The sequence below is a fragment of the Anguilla rostrata genome, chromosome 6 (assembly GCF_018555375.3).
Source record: "Anguilla rostrata isolate EN2019 chromosome 6, ASM1855537v3, whole genome shotgun sequence".
NCBI lineage: Eukaryota > Metazoa > Chordata > Actinopteri > Anguilliformes > Anguillidae > Anguilla > Anguilla rostrata.
This window is the reverse complement of record NC_057938.1, coordinates 10881287-10902054: the sequence shown is the minus strand read 5'-3', so window position 1 is coordinate 10902054 and position 20768 is coordinate 10881287. Positions and strand designations below refer to the sequence as shown.

The 20768-nt window shown below is 48.0% G+C and overlaps 1 protein-coding gene across 1 annotated transcript in view; it reads right to left on the bottom strand.

The window, feature by feature from the left end:
* The window catches only part of LOC135257938 (neurogenic locus notch homolog protein 2-like), a 49736-nt gene that overhangs the window by 27516 nt on the left and 1452 nt on the right, over window positions 1-20768 (bottom strand). Inside the window, 3 exon segments of the mRNA XM_064341157.1 lie at window positions 391-729; window positions 1488-1753; window positions 14284-14362. Of these exon segments, the coding sequence (XP_064197227.1) occupies window positions 391-729; window positions 1488-1753; window positions 14284-14362 (684 nt within the window).

Below are 20768 nucleotides of genomic sequence, written 5' to 3'. Positions count from 1 at the left end.
ATAAAGACACACACACACACACACACACACACAGATACAGACATAAAGACACACACACACACACACACACACACACAGATACAGACATAAAGACATAAAGACACACACACATACACACACACACACACACAGATACAGATATAAAGACATATACACACATACACACAGATACAGACATAAAGACATAAAGACACACACACACACACACACACACACAGATACAGATAATAAGACACACACACACAGATACACACACACACACACACACACAGACACACACACACAGATACAGACATAAATACACACACACACACACACACAGATACAGATAATAAGACACACACACACAGATACACACACACACACACACACACACACAGTCTGTCCCACCTGGCAGGCAGAGGCACTCGTGGCTGGTTGCGGAGGTGGGGTGGCAGGTGCCCCCGTTGAGGCACGGGGAGGGGGAGCAGGGCACGTAGCGGCTCTGGCACTGCGGCCCGGTGAAGAGGCTCGGGCAGTCGCAGCGGTAGGACCCCGGCGTGTTCACGCACGTGCCGCCGTTCTGGCACGGCGAGCCGGAGGCGCACTCGTTCCTGTCTTTCTGGCAGCCGCGGCCCGTGTACCCTGGGGTGCACCTGCAGCTGAACCCACCATCCGGCTTGGAGACGCAGGTGCCCCCGTTGCGGCAGGGGCTGGACAGACAGCCGTCCTTCCACTGGCACTGCTCGCCTGGAGAGAGATGGAGAGCGAATGAGTGTGAGAAAGGCAAGGCAGGAGAAAGGGAGCTGCACAAGAAAAACCAAAAACATGATCTCAACAAGTACTTCAGTCTTATTTTTAGTCTTAAAATCTTAGTCTTAAATCTTATATTTAGTCTTAAAATCTTAATCTTAAATCTTATATTTAGTCTTAAATTTAGTCTTAAATCTAATTTTTAACTAAATAAGACAAACATATTGCCAATGAAGTCAGACAGTTTGACTCATTTCAAGATTTTCCAATGGGGAAAGACAATTTCACTTGTCAAGAAAACAGGAACTTAAAACGCTTTAAGCTAATAGTTTCTATTTGAGAAAAAAAAAGGTTTTAAGTCTCATTATAAGATTAAAATGTGTGCCCAATCATCAATATCGTGATTGATAAAGAGAAAACTGAAAGATTACTAATAAATCATTCCACCTTGCCATAGATCACGAAAGCAGCAACAGGTTACCAATAGGTCAGTAACAGATTCCGTGCTTGTGTGTGTTAGACAAGAGTGACAGAGAGAAACGTGCTATTCAATATTTTCCTGCTCACTTCGCAAAAGCTTTTTTCTTAACCTTCCATTTGGTGTTTTTTGCATACCAGTGGAAGTGTAAATTATGTGCTTAAATGTCTAATTATAAGTGTCAAACAAACCGGGGGGGGGGGGGGGGCGGATGTAAGACAGGCCAGTGTAGCCATGAGAGGCTAACAGTTTGGCCGGAGGTACATAAGGAACTGACCTGTCCACCCTTGAAGGCAGTCGCACCGGTACTTTTCCTGGGAGAGCAGTGTGCAGGACCCGTTGTGCTGGCACGGGTTGGCGGGGTGGCACAGGGAGTTCTGGAGCGTCTGGCAGACGGTCCCGGTGAAGGCCAGGGGGCAGGTGCAGACGGGCACGCTCGGCACGCCCGTCCCGCTCGCCCTGCACGTGCCCCCGTTGAGACAGTAGCCCGGGGTGCAGGGGTCCGGGTGGTGACAGTACACCCCTAGGAAGCCAGGACTGCACCTGAAACGTAGGACAGCGGTTACAGAACCAAAGGAGGGCACACGGTGTCAATGTCAAGGCACCCTTGGGACTTTACATGTGGTCATCTGCTCAAGCTAGCTGAAGTACTAACTAACATGAGTGAGTGAGTGAGTGTGACAACTGAGTGGATTGAGGGAGTGAGTCAACAGAATGGAGTGAGTGAGTGAGTGGGGGAGTGAATGGAGTGAGTGAGGGAATGAATTGAGTGAGTGAGTGAGTGAATGAGTGAGTGAGTGAGTTACAAGCCATCTCCATGAGGTGCTTCCCATCTAAAGAAAGCCCCAGAGGAAGCAGAAACCCCCTGCCAATGATGGATTTTTAAGTTTTCAATAAGTTGTTTCGGGAAGTTTCAGAGGGTGAGAAAGTTAAAACTGACTAACTGGGGCCTTCAAAAACGCTTTTGAAGTTGGCATCATGGTTCTTCTCACTTCAGGCAAACCCTACCTGTCTGTGGTTACCCTGCCCTGCTTACCGAGAAGTTGGCAGGAGGCAGCTGCCAATTTCAGAAAACTGAGAACTGCTGTGCTTTCGTTTACAATGACAGCAGCACATAAACGAGACGCGTTTCTCTGGATTCTGGTCCCAGTGGCACGTGGTCAACCTGCTAAGCCAGGTTTCCCATTCAACCGCATCAAGCAAAGGGCTCCAGTTCACCCTCTCACACTGCAGACAGGACTAAACCGGGACCACGTTAAATGGGGCCTAGTACTGGGCCTAACAAAAATAATAAATAATAAATAAATAATAAAGCAACTCTCAATACGAGATAATCTGAAGTAATAAAACATTTTGTTTGGCCCATGAAAGAGATGCGACAGAAAGAATCAGACAGGGAGGAGGGAAACGAAAACAGACAAATTCAGAAACCGAGACAGAGAGAGACGAAGGGGGGGGGGGGGGGGGCGGGGGCAGGAAGAGGGGGGTGCGGCTGGCTGTGGTCGATAATGTGGTGCAGCGGTTAGGCAGCCGGTCCAGATGGTTGTAGGTTCAGATCTCCAGTGAAACAGTAGGCTGCTGCGGCCGGTGGACGGTGTGGGAGCCCTGCGGGGAGTGGAGCGTGGGGAGTGGAGCGTGGAGCGTGGGGAGCGGAGCGTGGAGCGTGGAGCGCTCGCAGTCGGCTCAAAGCGAAGGCGAGGCGGAGAGGCGAGAGGCGGCGGAAGGGCACTGATGGAAACTGAGCAGGGGAAGAGCTGCAGCGGGTGACGCAGCGGCCGATACGAGCTCGAGCTGCAAGCCTTCCTGTCACCTTAAATATCTCTATAGATGCAGGAAATTAACACCAACGCTTAGGCGCAGACCTACACACAGGAAGACCACACTCACACACACACACACACGCACACACACACACAAACACGCGCACACACACACAAGCATGCACGCACGCACGCACGCACGCACACACACAAATAAACACACACACGCGCGCGTACCCACAAACACGCACACGCATGCACGCACGTTCGAACGCGTGCTTCAACACGTGGCCGTCTCGAACCCGGGTGCGCGTGTGCTCGTTCGAGCGCGAGGCAGCGAGACAGGATGCGGTGAGGCCGTGCCAAGTCATGAGGTACGAGGGCATGCTCATCTCTCCCTCCGTCAAAAAAAACAAAAAACCCCCAGCCGCCAATGCTTAATTGTGTGACAGAGAACACTGAACCCCCTGACGTGCTGCAAGACACCAACAACCTATATCTCACCCCCTTCCCCACAGATCTCCCGTAAGCGTTAATGTGTGTGCTTGTGTGTATGTGCGCACGCTTTCATGTGCTGCAGATAAGACACAGAAAGGCAGCGCTGTAAAATTTAGTGAAAATTTCACGCTCAAAATATATTATATAAATAGCCCAGTCAAAGTCATCTGACCTCTTATTAGTATTTATCCTTGTCTTTTTTTATACCAGCGAAACCCACAAAGTCACACAGAGACAGAGAGTGGCTTTCTCTGAACTCCTGCTGTTCGCTTTATAATGAACAAGCTGAAATACTGAATAAAATTAGTAACGTGTGTCCTTTATAAACTGATGTATGTGCCCATCCACTTGTTCCATGCATGCGGAAAATCTGGTTGCAGTTTTCATTTGTACTGTAAGGTAAAACAGAGAGGTATTGTCTTTAGCATCAGCCAATATGGCCAGGCATATATCAGCTATTAATACTGTGTGTGTGTGTGTTTTTGTGTTTTGCTCTCCCTGTATTAAAGATCCCGTAACTAACTCACATGATTACCCAGCACCTCTGACACATCCTAGTAATTGCTGATGTCACTCCAATAGTGGAACACACACACACACACACACACACACACACACTCTGCCCCATCACTGTACCCCTTTGTGGAGGCTCTCTCTACCCCCTCTCCCTGCCCTTTGCTCTGGACTCAAATCTCATTCACTGAACATCACAGCCCCCCCCCCCCCCGAGTCACACCCACACACTGGGATTCCCCGCCCCTCGTATTCCAGCTCCCTACAGTTTCCAGGTTACCACAGCTGGTTCTCATTATGAACCCCACCACCACCCTCCGGCCCCTCCTCCTGGTCTGAGTCAGTCCTTTGGCTGTGCTGGACACAGCACTGACTCACCGGCCCCCTGTGTCAGGGGCCAGGAATCAGGCACGGGGGTGTTGGGGGGGTGGAGGGGGGCAGAAGGGGGTTAGGGGGTGGGGAAATGCCCTCTGGAGGCTCTTTAAAGAGGCTGTGTTCAAACTGGGCCTTCACTGTGTAACGTTCCCCGACTGCCAGAAAAAATGAATACACTCTATCAGTTTCAATTTCCTGCCCGAATGAAATGCGCTTTGCACAGCCAGCGTTTAAAACACAAACATATCAAGAAATAAAATTGCGAAAGCGCTGTTCTGCTTTATGGTGCAATGGGACATTTGTTCTCGCTGGTTTCAAGTCAAGGAAATTCCCCTCTTGACCAATTTAAATTTTTACTCAAAAACAGAAATCCGATGTGAGTCTCTCGCTTTCCCTCTCTCTCGCACGCATGTTTACAGCTCAGCCTGTCTGACAGAGAGGCTGTGTGTGAAATCAGCATTCAGTACCAGGTCTATTGCACCCCCAATCTAACCCAAAAAACCCCACAACCACCCCTACCCTACCCACAGTTACCACTCCATCCCTATGTCACTAACAGCTACGACTCTATTCTTATCCCCACCTACAACTACTACTTCACCCCTACCCTACCTACAGCTACTACTCCACCCCTACCACCACCTACAGCTAATACTCCATCCCTACCACCACCTAAAGCTACTACTCCACCCCTACCCTACCTACAGCTACTACTCCACCCCTACCCTACCTACAGCTACTACTTCACCCCTACCCTACCTACAGCTACTACTCCACCCCTACCACCACCTACAGCTAATACTCCATCCCTACCACCACCTAAAGCTACTACTCCACCCCTACCCTACCTACAGCTACTACTCCACCCCTACCACCACCTACAGCTAATACTCATCCTCCACCACCTAAAGCTACTACTCACCCTACCTACCTACAGCTACTACTCCACCCCTACCCTACCTACAGCTACTACTCCACCCCTACCCTACCTACAGCTACTACTCCACCCCTACCACCACCTACAGCTGCTACTCTACCCCTACAGCTACTACTCCATCTCTACCACCACCTACAGCTACTACACCACCCCTACCACCACCTACAGCTACTACTCCATCCCTACCACCACCTACAGCTACTACTCCACCCCTACCAGCACCTACAGCTACTACTCCACCCCTACCCCACCTACAGCTACTACTCCACCCTTAACCCCACCTACAGGTACTACTCCATCCCTACCGCCACCTACAGCTACTACGCCATCCCAACAGCAACTACTCCACCCATACCCCACCTACAGCTACTACTCCATCACTACACCTCCACACCACCAACTAGGGACACCATTCTTTATCAGTTAACTGAAAAACAAAAACAAACCCGCAAAACAATAGGAAGCAATACTGAAACAATTTTCATGATGAAAAAAGCGAGCCCAGCAAAGCAGTGATCGGATTATGTGAAACCGGTTCGAACGTCTTTACGAAATGTCCCCCGCAGAGAGAAAGCAAACAGGCGGCGTCTGGACTTTTTCTGGGAAAAAGAGGGGACAAACCAGTTAAATGCAAATAACTTAACGTAGAGCAAGCATTTCCATACGCTCAATCACATCAATAATGATTTCCCACAAGAAATGAGTAGAGTCCAATGAGGAGCATCTGCTTTCACAGAGACCTCTTGCTGCCAAATTCAAATTAGTTAGCACAGCTAACTAGCTAAGCAAATTGGTTTTCAACGATGTTCTGAAAATGTAAATGTTACTCGTAAAATATCACACAACTCTCACAAGGAATAAAACTTGCATCAAAACATGGTTATATTTTAATGCTTCAATGAATGCAAAAATGCAAACAGCCCATTAGCCCAATTACTTTTCATATGTCTACCATGTCGTACACCGCTTTATTATTCAAAATGCTACTATGCTTGTGAAGCAATAGTGTGGCAATTGTTTTTACATTTAACCAGTAAGAATTGGCCCTACTGGCCAATAAGCTAATTTGAACAAAAACCACATCCCTAGCCTAAGTACAGCATCTACTTTTTGTTTCCCTCCTTCTCCAGCTTCAAATTCACCCCCTCCACCCCACACCCCCAACCCCAAAGCGCAGTATGAGCCAGCTTTCATACCAGAGATGAAACAACAACTAGGAAATAAAGGGAGAAAGAAAGGGTAGTGAAGGAGCGAAAGTGAAGATGAAGTGGGTGGAGAGAAAGGGCCGATTGTGGAAAGACCAGGAAAGTGGCGAAAGAAAGAAAGAGGTGGGGAAACGGGGGGTGGGGGGGCAAAAGCTGGAACGCTGTGTGGTCTGAATCACATGCTTAGCACACTGTGAGCTATCCCAGGGCTATCTGGAAACGCATCCCCGCACATTCACCGACCGTCTCTTCACGGTCTGTACCGTGGAAAATGTGAGCGAGCGCAAAGAATAGGCTCAAGTCTTTCACCTTTACCTCAGGACAGTCCGTGGCCAGGAGTTCTTAACCTCACTGGCGTTTCTTTGCGTGACCACACAGCCATTAGATGTTGTGGTTCGCTTAAGCTTTGTAGAAACTTTCGAAATATTTGAGCAAAAGCAGTGTTTCTCCACCTGGTATGAGCATGGGTGCTAGAGAGAAAAAAAGCGTAATGCTATTATGCTATTATAACTTTAAAACGGTAAATTAAAACCTGAAGATGATCTTGTATCATGAAATGGTATTACGATAGAATGTTGTATTCATGATATATGATAACACTAACACTCTAATTATCCTGTATAATACAGGTGGGAGTGGAGTGTAGGCTAATGCTTGGTTGTACACACGCACATACACACACACTTTCTTGGAATGGGATCAGCAGTGTACTTTATAAGTTTATCCTTAAGCAAACGGTAAGTAGAGCTTGCAGAAGAGTATGGACTAATGTGTAGCACCTGCGCGAAGATGACTTCACACCAGCATGTCCATCACCAATCCTGTGTTTGCCGCACACAGAAGCATTGGGATTAGAGCCGGGTCCCCACATTCCCCATCTTCCTGTCAGACAGCTGTGTGTGTGTGTGTGTGTGTGTGCGTGTGTGTGTGTGTGTGTGTGTGCGTGTGCGTATGTGCATGTGCTTGAGAAAATGTGTGTGTATATGTGTGTGAAAATGTGTGTGTGTGAGAGAGAGAGAGAGAGAGAGTGAAAATGAGTGTGTGTATGTGTGAGGGAGCGATAATGAGAGAGTTGTGTGCGGGCATGCATTTGGCACTGCTCAATCAGAATGTAACATGACTACTAAATCAAAGATCATTGGCAGTTAATTTACGACAGCCACCTTTTAACATGTCGGCACTAGGGGCAGTGTGGAAAACGCCATAAATGAGCATCTTAAGAAAAAACAATAAACTGAGGCTGGAGGCTGGCTCATCCTGTAAAGGCACTGTTCCAGTGTATGGATGGGCTCCTCGGTCAGGTATCAAATTCCCATCACGCCACTGCTAACTGTAGCTAGCAGCACTGCAGGACAAAGCACAGTTGGTTCTAGCGTTGCCCAGGGATGGAAGGGTTTCAGCTGGCCAGGACGATAGAGGGTGCGTCCCAATACTCAGAAAATGTATCCGCCTTTCCTCCATTACCACCTCATCTCCTCCCTGCCCCGAAAACTGATCTTTGCATCCTCCCTGCCTCCATTGTCCCCATATTGGAGGAAACGAGCAAAGTGGCTTCAAACTGGGTGAAGGATGCATCAAACTAAGCTACCATAAAAGTCTTTCCATATTTCTGGGCGACATCACGAATGTGCTCCCACCCAGAGAGATTGAAAGACCATCGCACAGAATCTGACACTGGCTGCATCTCAAACGAAAGGCAGTTTCCTCGCTGCCTACATCCTTAGAAGTAAGGCCCCGTGCCCCCCCCCCCCCAAGGGTAGGGTAGCATTTTTGCCATTTGAGATGCAGCCACTATCTAAACTTGAGATGATGGAGAACTTGAATTTCCCCAATTATGCAAGATATTTAGCCAAATGTGTGTGTGGTTCAGTAGTTTATCACACACAGAATTCAACCCGAAGGCTAGATTGCCTACAATCGATAACAAAATGTCAGTTCTTTTTTGTGGTTCATATTATACAAACAAATGAGGTATTTTAAGATGGGGAAGCAGGTTTTTATTTGCTTGAGCATGAATGCTGCGTAAACTAATACGATTCATAAATAAGCATGGCAGCTGCACTTATTGCAGCATGTCAATATGCATGAATTTATTCAACAAGCAATTTCCAAAAATTTGATTTCAGATGGGGATTTTGAATTAGTGGACTTCTCAGACATCAGACACAATGGGATTCTAGAATTACAGTATGCGTATACAGTGAGATGTTCACTTTGATCTAATGGTGCTGATTACATATTAATTAGTGTCTTGACGCAAACCGCAATTTCAGGCATGTCTTCCTTTTGGCTACTGTATACATACAACTACTTGTAGGCTACTTAAAACTTACAAGCTATTTTTCTGCTTTAAATGGGCTGCTCATGTGTAAGATCTGTTCGGCTATGGAAATATTTGTTGGCTCCGCAAAAAATAACTATTATGATAGGGCTACTTCATCAACAGTTGACGTTGACTTTGATGACAGAGAACCAGAAAAGCTGTCCCAATTTTCTTGACGCCGCCTTGTTCTCTTCTTCCTCCCTCTCGTCTCCTAACCTCCTTTCTCCTCGCATATTTCCGGGAAGGAAGCGAGCGGTTGTGGAGGAGTAGAGGAAAGGAGGTGAGACGCGAATAGCAAATAGCATTGGGACGCACTGCTGGTCAATCAGGGGCCTGCGAGTCCCCATGTTAAGCTGCACATGAAGCGTCTTCCTCACACTCACGTCTGCACATGCCTGGCATGGGATGGGAAACGGCGGCTGACATCACACACCGCGGAGGATAGCGCATGCTGCTCTGCATTCTCCCGAAACTCACTGGTAATGGAAATACGTGCAGGTGAATATGACTGGGCGTTCCAAATTGGAGAGAAAAGGGGGAGCGAGCATTCGAAGAACATAAAATCCCACAATTAGCGTGGCAGCCGTGTGAACCGGCCTACGCCTTCAGAGGATGAGAAAGAAATCACTGAGAAAGAATGGGGTATGCAAATATGAAAAAGTTGAGAGTTCGTGAAGTGGCGCTCTCCCACGAACAGACCGACTTCAACCCTCCGCCTCCCACGCGGCTCCTATAATCCCAACGCGCAGTCCTCACAGTTGGTTTAACGAGGGGTGTGACCGCCCAGACGTTCTATTTATTCAACAGACATTCGGCTCTCCGCGACGGCACCGCAAGGAGATCCCGGTGTCTCTGACCGCACCCCTCCGATGATATTCGCAATAAGCCAGCGAGACGCGAGTTTAGCTCCTGCGGATTTAGCGGCGTTAAACGCGCCTGGGGCTGAATAACCGCCCGGTAAACAGCGCCGGGGGGGGGGGTCCTCGCGACAGTGTGGGAGAGTCTGGTTCTCAGGGACAGCGCCAGGCCCCCGGGGGCAACGCCACACCCGCTCTTCCCGCCGCCGGGGCTTTCTGGAGAGGGAGGGGCCACCAGACTGCGAGCAGCGCTCCCGCGCGAACCCGTTCTGTTTGTCGGCCATTTTGCACCTCGGGGCATCGGCGCTTTGTTGTTCGCAGAGGCGGGAAGCTTCGTTTCTGCAGGCGCAGTGACTCTGCAGTCACCCCGCCAGCGAACCTGCAGCTAACCGAGCCCTATATTCCGTGCTATGATAAGCTAAGAACACCTGCCAAAAACTACTCCATAAGCACAGCATCTCAACTTCCTGGCCAACGAGTAAGCCAATGTTAGCTTGCTACACATTATCTTTCATTTCTATGCAAACAACAAGGATTATTTTGCAGCCAGTGGCAAGCTGCTTAATGGCACATAACTGCAGGATAAAAACAAAAGTCTGGCTGCCCCCTGAAACTATATCGAATAGCAGCGAGCCTGCAGAAATGACTTGAGATGCAAGGTCAGGCCAGTAGTCAGGCTGCTTGCGTCTTCACCTTATGACGTCACATCTGATTGGACAGTTGTGAGAGGAAGCAAAGGCAGATAGGCTTTGTTTCGCATCATTTGAAGGCCACAGCAGCAGCCTCTCTCTGCGGTATGAATTCCATAAAAGTTGGACTGACGTGCTCTCATGTTTGGACACTCCACCTCAGTAGGCAAGAAGCAGAAGTTGAGAACCGAGCCCATCAAAGACAGCGGCCAACACAGAGGTTCCCTTTATTCTTAATTTAACCACTGAACCATCAAAGCAGAAAATGATTCTGAATAAACAATGGGCAACACATTAGGTCTGTGTTCAGTTGTTTTTATCGCTGGTTTTATTTCACTTGTTTACCCAAACGGCTACACACATCCGGTGTTCATCTGTAGCCTCTCCCTCATGACCTTCCCTTTTCTGGAGGGCCATCGATGAGGTACCTCAGCACACAGAGTCACAGACTGACTCAAGTGTCCTGAACAAGACACTGCACGGTTCCTACTTTCTTGGGCGGCAGTGTGATATAATGGGTAAGGAACTGGTCTAGTGACCTAAAGGTTGCAGGTTCTACATTTGTGCTCTGCAGGTAGGGCCACTGTGAGCTGATGACTGACAGCCCATAGCTATACTCAATAGCTGCTCTTCAACAAAATGGATGAGCAAATCTGTGCATATCACCTACAGAATTCAGGTATTAGCCGCAAGTCGACTTCCTCCAACTTTAAGAGCAGTAGGGCCACAGTGAGTAAACAACGAGCACGATAAAGAGCACATGGCTAACGCAATCGCTGACGATCAGTTTTCCTTCATAACGCTGCGTTCTCTGTGGCGATGAAAGACTCTAATGAAGAGGCGCAGCGAGAGAGGAAGTTCAGACGAGTTAATCCTGGCGGCGCTGCCCTCCGCCCCGAGGGCGAGCGCCGAGAGTCGACAGGATCGTCTTCCTCCTCCTCCCGCTCCCTTGTTCCCTTCCTCTGCTGACGCATCTCCGCTGCATGAGCTCAGCACAGCGGAGTGACAGGCTTATCCAATTACGCCGCCTTGGCAGCTGGAAGACACCTTCCTCTTTGCCTCTCCTGTTTCTTTCCCCGGGGCGGACTCGGGCCGTCAGATCAAACGGTGGCTCCTTTTCCGCGAGAGCGTGAATCAGCGGGGCCCGTGTGCCCGGGAGCCGTACCTGACAAAGGGCGACCCGTCCTGGCACTGCCGATCTGAGGACGGCGCATCCCGCGGCGCGGGGCGGGAGTCGCTCGGCAACAACAACCCCCCACCGCCCCTTCCGCGCAAGTCCAACGCGCACTTTGCCGCCACGGCGGGCGCTAACATTAACGCCAAGGGCAATTTGAACGTGCTGGAGGGCGGGGTCTCTCACGTGTTTGGTCACTGAGGAGCATTCAAATTCGAATGGGACCAGTGAAATGGCTCTGCTTAGCTGAGAGAATGAACAGAATGCTTAAACTGGAAATGTTAGGGCCCTCAACACAAAGGACCCTCTGCGGTTGCCGTTTGTGTCTCGGCTGTGGGGCATTCTTCATCAATCCTGTCCGACGTTCACCCCGCCCTGGTGGACATGGCAACCAGCTCCTCCCATTCCACAAAAACACGACCGGATCCCGCGTTTTCATTGGAGAGCACCAAACCTTCCAACCAAAGCACCAAGCGGTGTATCAAATAATCTTCTCTTGTTGTTTACATCTAATATTTAATTAGCATTTCGCATTTTAATGAGTTACATAGGGCAGGCATGAGAAAGGAAGGAGTGATTAAAGTGTTTGCTGTTCTTTTTAACGCAGCCAAATGAAGCTGAATCATAAGGCACAACACACCAAAGTGGATTTGTCACCTGTGTGACTGCTAACTGACTCAGGCACAAGCTGGCGCCAGTCCACCTTTGAGAGCTTTTGATTGGCCGCGCCAAGCAGTTAAAAAACCAGCCCTGTAAAAGACCGCTCATCCGCTGGGTTTGTCCCTGGTGTTCATTTCCCGTTTAAATAAACATTAATCCAATGTTTCTTCATTCCTCAGTTTAGAATGCACAGTGGTAACTTTAGGTCTGTTCCATCACTGCAACATCTTACCATAATAATTAAGGAGGGGGTAGAGACTGTTGACCATTCTGATCAGTTCTGTTCATTCATCGGTCTGCCAAATGAGCAGTGACAGAATAGCATACCTGGTGTGGGGGTCTGATGGATCAGTCATCACTACTGCTGAATGAGGCAGAGAATACCCTTCTCATTAAAGCTCCCCCACCCTGGAGACCATGTAAGATATTATGACTACCACTGTGAAACTCGTACCATTACAGTGAACCAACCAAAAACACCCCCCACCTTCTTATATGATTTAACCATTTCATGGTTTGTTCTACCAAATCATTTATTTCTGTTTTGTTATTTCTTGGTGTACCAGTTACATGTGTCTGTGTGTATGTATGTATGTATGTATATTTATTCAATATGACCAGCAGGGTGAAACACTGATTCGATATTCTGTGTTTGGACTGTGTGTGTGCGCGCGCGTGTGTGTGTGTGTATGTGTAAGAGAGAGTGTTCGGGGGGGTTAGGGCGCTGTGCCACTAGCCCCTTCCTTCCTCCCCTGACTTTCACTTCTGCCCTGTCGCACACCAGCTCAGTCACACTGTCACTCGGGGAAGGAGAGGACAGGGCAAACCCACTGACTTTCCAGCTTCCCCTTTCACACTCTAACCACCCACTGCCTCACGGCCTGTCACCCACTGGACACCACAGCACCCTGCCGTAAGTTGAGAACCCACACAGATATACACACACACACACACACTTACAGGCACATATGCAAATATACACAAAAATATGCACACAGATATACAGACACACATACATACAATGTTTACAGGCACACATGCAGATATATACACAAATACACACTTACAAGCACAGATACAGATATACACACACATGCATACTTACAAGCACACACAGATGTATACACACAGGGCCACATACAGATATATGTCCTGTACACACACGTACACACTTACAGACACCCATACAAATGTGTGACAAACAGACAGACAGACACATGCAGATATACATGCACACAGACAGACAGACAGACACACACAGACAGTTATATGCTGTGACAAGCCCGGTGGCGCAGTGAGTCAAACACACACACAGGTGCAGCTCCTCTCTCAGGACTCGTCCCCGGTGCAGTCGCACCGGTTCGACAGCTTCAGCACGCCTCTCTCCCGCCATGCAGAAGGCATCAGAAACGTGTGAGGTGTTCCTTCTTAAGGCGTTTGGTTAAGCAAACCGTCACCCACAAGGCAGACCTGTATCCGATACGCCCATCTAATCACATTCCCTGGGGTTTACATCCGGCATTTAAACACATAACCCCACCCACAAAACGATCCTGAGATTTTAGGCCCCTCCCATTTCGGCTGATTAAAGAGGGTGCAAACTAGCGCGCAGATCCAAGACATAGGTAGTCAGCCGCCGCTACTCTTCAGTCTGCAGGCTTCTCCTTGACCAGAGGCGGCGCTACTGAGCAGCAAGGTGGAAACAACTTGCGACCTTAAACCAGGGGAGTCCAATGTTATCCAAAAAGGGCCAAGCATTAAGACACCCGCTTCTACTTATGAGGAACTTGGTTGAGGACCATAATTAGTCAATTAGTTGAATCGGGTGTCGTAGAGCTGGTCTGAAACAAAAACCTCCACCCACACCTGCCCTTTTCAAATAAGACTGGACACCCTGGCCTCAAACCTTCCCTCCCCAGGGATACAGTACTGCAATCCTGCAGCCAATCACACGCTGACACACAGGAACCACCTGGACTTAGCCGGAGTCTAAAGGCCTGCACTAGAAACATGTGCTGAAATGGTACATTCCACTCCAAGCGCAGGCGGGGTTGGCAGGGTGGCGACGCAAGCGGGCCTTACTTGCAGTATCCCGTGCCGTTGCCGTAGGTGACGCAGTTTCCGTTCACGCAGGGCTTCTGGGGACCGGCACACTGCAGCGCTGCAACACAGAGACCAGGCGTCACCACTTCACAAACCGCACAGTTCCAGCCAGGGAGCGACCCCGCCACTGCTGCATGCAGCACCGGGAGGACACCATGTCGGCTTGAGACCGACTTCAGAGCGGCTTTAAGAGTACCCATGAGCCTCTTTACTGAGACGAAGCGACAGCTACATAGACATGGAAATCGCTACATAAATGAAGAGTGCTAACACCATGAAGCTATCCTGGGCTGATCACTACAGGCATTGTTGGAACCAATCTTTTATTTTATAGTGCGGTGATGGTAAAATGAATACCTGGGCCTGTAATGTCACATTAGGGAAGGCATTTGAAAAAAACATTTCTCAAACACTGCAACTGCGACTAATCAATCAGACATGAGCTGCAGGTTATTTTCCCAACCGCTCCCATTATATTTTGCACATGGTTTTCAGATATTTGCATTTTACTACATTTGCAGATAAAAGCCCAATTCAACCACAGCTACTGGTGGCACAGATATTAGCTGTCTGAGTTCGCTCGCAGTCATAAACAGCAATTATTTTTCGCTTCCTCAGATGTTTTCACTGAAGCTAATTAGCAAGCATATCTTACGGGGGCCACAAGTCAGTATGAAGCCAAACATCTCAATGTCTTTTATTGAAAAAAGAAAAAAACTGAAAAGACCTGTGGAGAATGTACACATGGATAAGAAAAAGGAGAAGCCATTTTCCCGACAAACAAGAACCAACACGAGCTAAGCAGGCTCCAGCCATAAAGAAACCTTAGCCTGGAAACAATAATCAAAGCCTTTCGTTAGGAATTTCTCAGAAACAGAAGAAAAGAGCTCCCTCCTAGATTCTTTCACCATTATTGGCCACACCAGGGTTTTGTACCACCTATAATATCACTCTTTGTCTGAAACTTTTTGTTTGCATTCTATCTTGGCTCAGGCATTTTAAAATGTAGCTCCACCACCTGCGTCCAAAATGGTTATGGCTTACAGACTTTTTCAACAGGTCTGTTGAAGCGGATGAAACCCATTTTCTCAGGTGACTGTGGGACTGAGGGACTATTGATATGACTGAGAGGCAGAGTTCACTGAGACTGTGGGCACAGAGAGTAGGTGGGCACGCCCTCAGCGTGGCCTTAGGCACCAGCAGGTGCAGAGGGGACGGACAAGCAGGTTATGCACTTTCTGCTTGCGCAAGACAGGCAGTGACCACATTAACTACTGAACATTCCAGGTGGAATGACAGGGCCATGTTACAGGCGAGAGCCTCGGACAAAACAGACCGCCTGGGGCAAATATGTGCATACGAAATAGAATGTGCACATGTCCCACAACATGTTTTTAAAGTTTACAACTTGCCAATTAGTATATATCTGAACTTTTACCTTAAGCAATTAATTTCAGAAATAAATAGGCTACATAGTAATTAGTGGGTGAAGTCACCACTGCTTAGGCTAGCCTATATAGAAGAACTTGCGCAAGATGTGGTAGCGCACACCACTGAAGTAGTGCTGGAAAACAGAAGCACACAAAAATATACCTCATTTAACAGTGATTTTGCATTTATTTTGACTGTAGGGGGAACACAGAGAAGGGACCTCCACAGAGAAGGTAAGGCCAAGGTTGTGATTGGCTGACGGGCGAAGTTCTGGTGCTGCGAGCGCAGACGTCCCAACGCCCGACGGCGAATCACGTGAACGGGCGCTGGTTTCCAGGAAGCGGCGTTCGCGTGACAAAGGGGGGGACAGACTGTGCAGGAAGTGCGCTCACTGTGTGGGCTGCTGCTTCCTGTTGCCCAGAAGTCAGACAGACAGACGGTGTGGAGCTCAACGGATTGATCTCGCTATGACTGGGGCTGGCGCAGTGGCACACGTGACATCCGCTGGCCGCACAGCCAGCCAACCATTAACCGCATCGCGCTCAGTCACCTCGAGACTAGAACGTTCTGTGCCACGATCAATGGAGGTGGCAGGGCCGCTGGGCCTGGTCAAAATCGGCTGTACGCTGTAACGTACACTTCCAGCACAGCACATGGGTCCACAAACACGGTGTAATATTCAGGAAACAAGGCGTGACCTTATGCCTGATTGAACATTACAGGTCCGATCCTTTACACACACACACACACACAACACACACCCGACAAGCCAGAACACATTTGCCATGCCAAAGTAAACACAGGCAAATACACGCATAAACACACACACAACCTCCCTATGATGCACGCATGCTCATGTGCACAGACACTCATCAACACATGACACAAACAGAAGTGTACAAACACATGCCCGCCCGCACACATGCATGCATTACTGCAGCAGCTCAACTTTCTGTCATCTCTCCGTTGTCTCTACATCCTTTCTATCATAAAACACTAGAGCTACCTCACTCCAGCGCTCTAAACTCAGGGCCCACAACGTTATCATTATCATAATTATCATTATCCCTGGTAATTCCCTTCCCTAAAGTTCCATTAACACAAGCACAACCTGTGTGTTCAAATGAGCACTGACAGAAGCAGAGTCAGAATCAGTGTGATGTGCTGATGTTAGCACTTAAGAGCAGGTCTTATCTCAGGCTCTTTAGTGTGAAAGCTAGCGGAGGCTCCACATTATTCTACAAAACAAAAACAGAGCTGAACCAGGCCCAAGACAAACACCACGACTTGGCAACAGTACCCTAAGAGAGAGAGAGAGAGAGCGCGAGAGAGAGAGATGGAGAGAGAGAGAGAAAGAGAGAGAGAGAGAGACAGACAGACAAACAGACAGACAGCGTCGAAAGAACGGGAGGAACAACAGGAAGGGATTATGACGCCCGTGTGGGCGAAGCGCAGATTTTTGGACTGCCTGTAAATGATGTCATAATACACTTTGAGAATTCCCTCGTGAGAAATCGGCAACTGGAATTGGCCACTCTGCCGAGCAAATCATTTTTCTTTATTAATCTGATAATTACTCAAATAACATTTCATTCGGTCTCAACATTCGACACTTTAGCAGAGACTTTCGAGATGTTTCACAGCAACGCTACAGAGGCAGAGGGAGCGGGAGGGCACAGCGACCTACACCCGAATCTGAAGCTACGCCAATTCCAAACCACTCCCAACTTTCCTAGCTCACCCTCAGGTCTCCGTCTACATTCATGCCGTTCTGGGGAAAGGTGGAGAGGAGGGGAGGGAGGAGCAGAGAGGAGAAGGTGGAGGACTGGCGGAGTCCGGACGGAGCAGACTGCACCCTCCTTAATGATGCTGTGAGACACTCGCTGTCCCGCCTCCCCTTCTCCAGTGAGTAGGAGGAGCAGCCATCTAGTGCCAATCATGACAACACCGGCCAGATGTGTAAAGGAGAGGGGAACAAGACCATAAATCTGACACAGTACAGCAGTGCGATGAGAGAGTTTGAGAGACCGTGAGAAGGCAAAAGAGCATGTGTGCGTGCATGCGTGTGTGTGTGTGTGTGTGCGAGCCAGATAGTAAGTGAATGGATGCAACAGTTATGTGAATGGGAGATGAGTACTAGCACACACAACCCATGAGAGGAGAGGGAGAAAGTGCAGTTTGGACAAAGCAGGAGAAGGACTGGAAAGGACCATGAGAAGAGATTACACAGGCAACTTAATGTAACCTAGCAACAAAAGCTGAGAACACTGGACTTTTTCCTCAGATCACGTCCCAAGCTAAACTGGGAACACTCCGCCCCCCCCGGCAAAATATCAGAGAAGTTCACCCCTTGGGCTGCCAACCTCGCTAGGATAGCTGGCTCGCTACAATATTTACATTTTAACATGTTGTTATACTTAAGCTGACTAATTTCTAGGGCCACCATGGGTGGCGGGTCAAGCAAAATTGAATGTTGATGGGGTAACTGTTGACTGTGACCGGGAGTCCCTTGGGTTCATGCACCATAGGGTGCAGCTGAATGACCCTGGCAGGGCCGCCCTGAGTTTTGGTTTTGGACACTACCAACTGATCGTTTCTGCTTAACAACATGGCCACCATAAGCCAAGCAAAATAAAGTCAGAAATTGCTTTAAATGAAAAGCCTGCTATTTGTTTTATTTTTTTTAATCAATTATTTTGGACGCACTAGGCAGCAGTGTAGTATAATGGGTAGGAAACTGGGCTTGTAACCTAAAGGTTGCAGGTTCGATTCCCAGGTAGCACACTGCAGTTGTACCCTTGAGCAAAGTACTTGCTTCATTTTATATGCAGCTCCATAAATGGATACTATGTAATAAAAAAAATGCAAATGTTGTGTGCGTTGCTCTGGATAAGTGTCTGCCCAAAGCCTGCAATGTAAGAACTTGCATGGATTTTTGCAGTTCTTATATAGGTCTGCCATAGGTCTCATGATGAAAAATCTATTACCTTAATTTTAAAACATTCAAGGAAACTAAATATCTTTTTTTATAACAAGTGCTTCTCCAACATATGGTTGTTCATAAATCAAAAGTTTGAACAAACTAGTCTTGGGAAAATCCATGGGCGTAATTCCCCAGACGCATTAACAAAGAAGATGCAAAGGCAGCATCATGTGATTCTGGTTTAGAACTGTGGGTAATATCATTTACCCTTCAAACTTCTTCACCAGATGTGATGACGTCCTAACTGCCTACCCATTTTCTCCTTGGCAGAGAGTGACAGGGAGTCTGGCTCAGTACTGGCTACAGTCCATAGCCAGTGAGACAGGAAGTTGTTCACACTGTGTCAGGAAGTTACCCGGTTTCCTACAGCTGCCCTATTCCCAGCTGATTAGTAGCAGCTCTGAATAACCAAGACCACCCCCTCAACTCACTTCCACCCCAAAGCCAAACTTTTATGATGCAGTAGAATCACCAATCATCCGAACCACCCAACTATCTAAACGACTATCAAACAATGCAGCAGCCATTATGTCACAAACTGCTCCAGGCCTCTCACCTCTCAGGCTACATCCTGCTACAAAGCTTCTGTCATCTCGGAAATCGCTCAGCAAATGGACAGTGGGCACCAGTAATGCCGTTACTGTTGGTTAGTTCCCGCATTCCTGCAGCACCCCCTCAGCACCCCCTCTGAGGATTTCTGATTGTGTTCTGGAAGCCTGAGCAGGGGATTCTCACTTGGGTCATGGTTCATCTGTTGATACTTACTGCACACCCCCCCCCCCCCAATTACATGCAGACCTCCCCACGTTTCAGTTGGTGGGAGATCTGTCCACTGTACCACAATGCAGCCTTAAAATAACTAGCAGCGCGCTCGAGCGTCTGTGTATTGATTCCTTTCAGCACGGCAATGTCTGTGGGTAGAGCCAGCACGTAGCAATGTGTGCCTGTGGGTCGGCAAATAAACAGGGGCTTGTTTCCCTGAGGGAGGGCGAAGCAAGCCGCAGATAAATCAAATTTCACACCAGGGGCACAAATGGGCCAGACTAGCGCTGAACAACGGTCACACTAACTGGGCTTATCAGTGCAACACACAAGCAGGCAGGCCATCCACACTCACATGTACGCATATGCACATACACCTAGTAATAAACACCACGAACTGTTTCTTTTTTCTGTATGTCACTGTTTTAGGGCACATTAAGTTTATCATGCGCCATGCATCTTATTCCCGTGTCCAATTCAGTGCGTAGTGAAGCACAGAATATTCTCAGTGTACTCCAGAGTGTACAGCATCACATATTGGAACGGAACTGCAGGCTGTAAATTACAATAGAGCCTTTTTGTGTGTGTGTGTGTGGGCCCGTAAATGCGTGACATCAAAACCAAAATGGCATGCCGGGGGGTGGCGATTGTCCTAGTACGTCTAGTCAGATTTATAAATAATTTACTACTGAGTTTAGTTTTTTTTATAAAATAATGAAGTTGCTTTGAATAATCGTAAGATGTCTATAATGAGTCTGAATTTTTCATGTACACTACTGAAATCGTGCTAGCCTGCTAGGAATAAAAAGTGAAAAGAGTAAATGACCAGTTTCATGTTGTGACCACAAGTTTTCAAGTAATGCTAACCACGTGTTTTCACTCCGTCATTAGCCTACACATGCTATTCGAACATAAATGGTGGTTTTTTTTTACAAATGAATTTAGGTGGAGGCAATTCTTTAAGTGGAATTTCCGTGTAACCCCCCCCCCCCCCATACACATATACACGCACACGTGTGGCAGTGGCTGACGTGACAATGACGACATTATCGCCACCGGAGTTAGATACATAAAAATAATAAACAGAATACACAATTTATTAACTTAACGGATTTAAAATGTCGCCAGCTATTTAATGTTAGTTAATAACCTTTCCTCCGAGCACGCACACATTCGCCAATGACTTGTTGAGCAAATAAGATACAGATTCATGTCAGTATAGACCCGTTAATGGAAGCGTGGGTTCAAATCTTATATTACCATCTGGACAGAAAGGGATTTTTGCTTT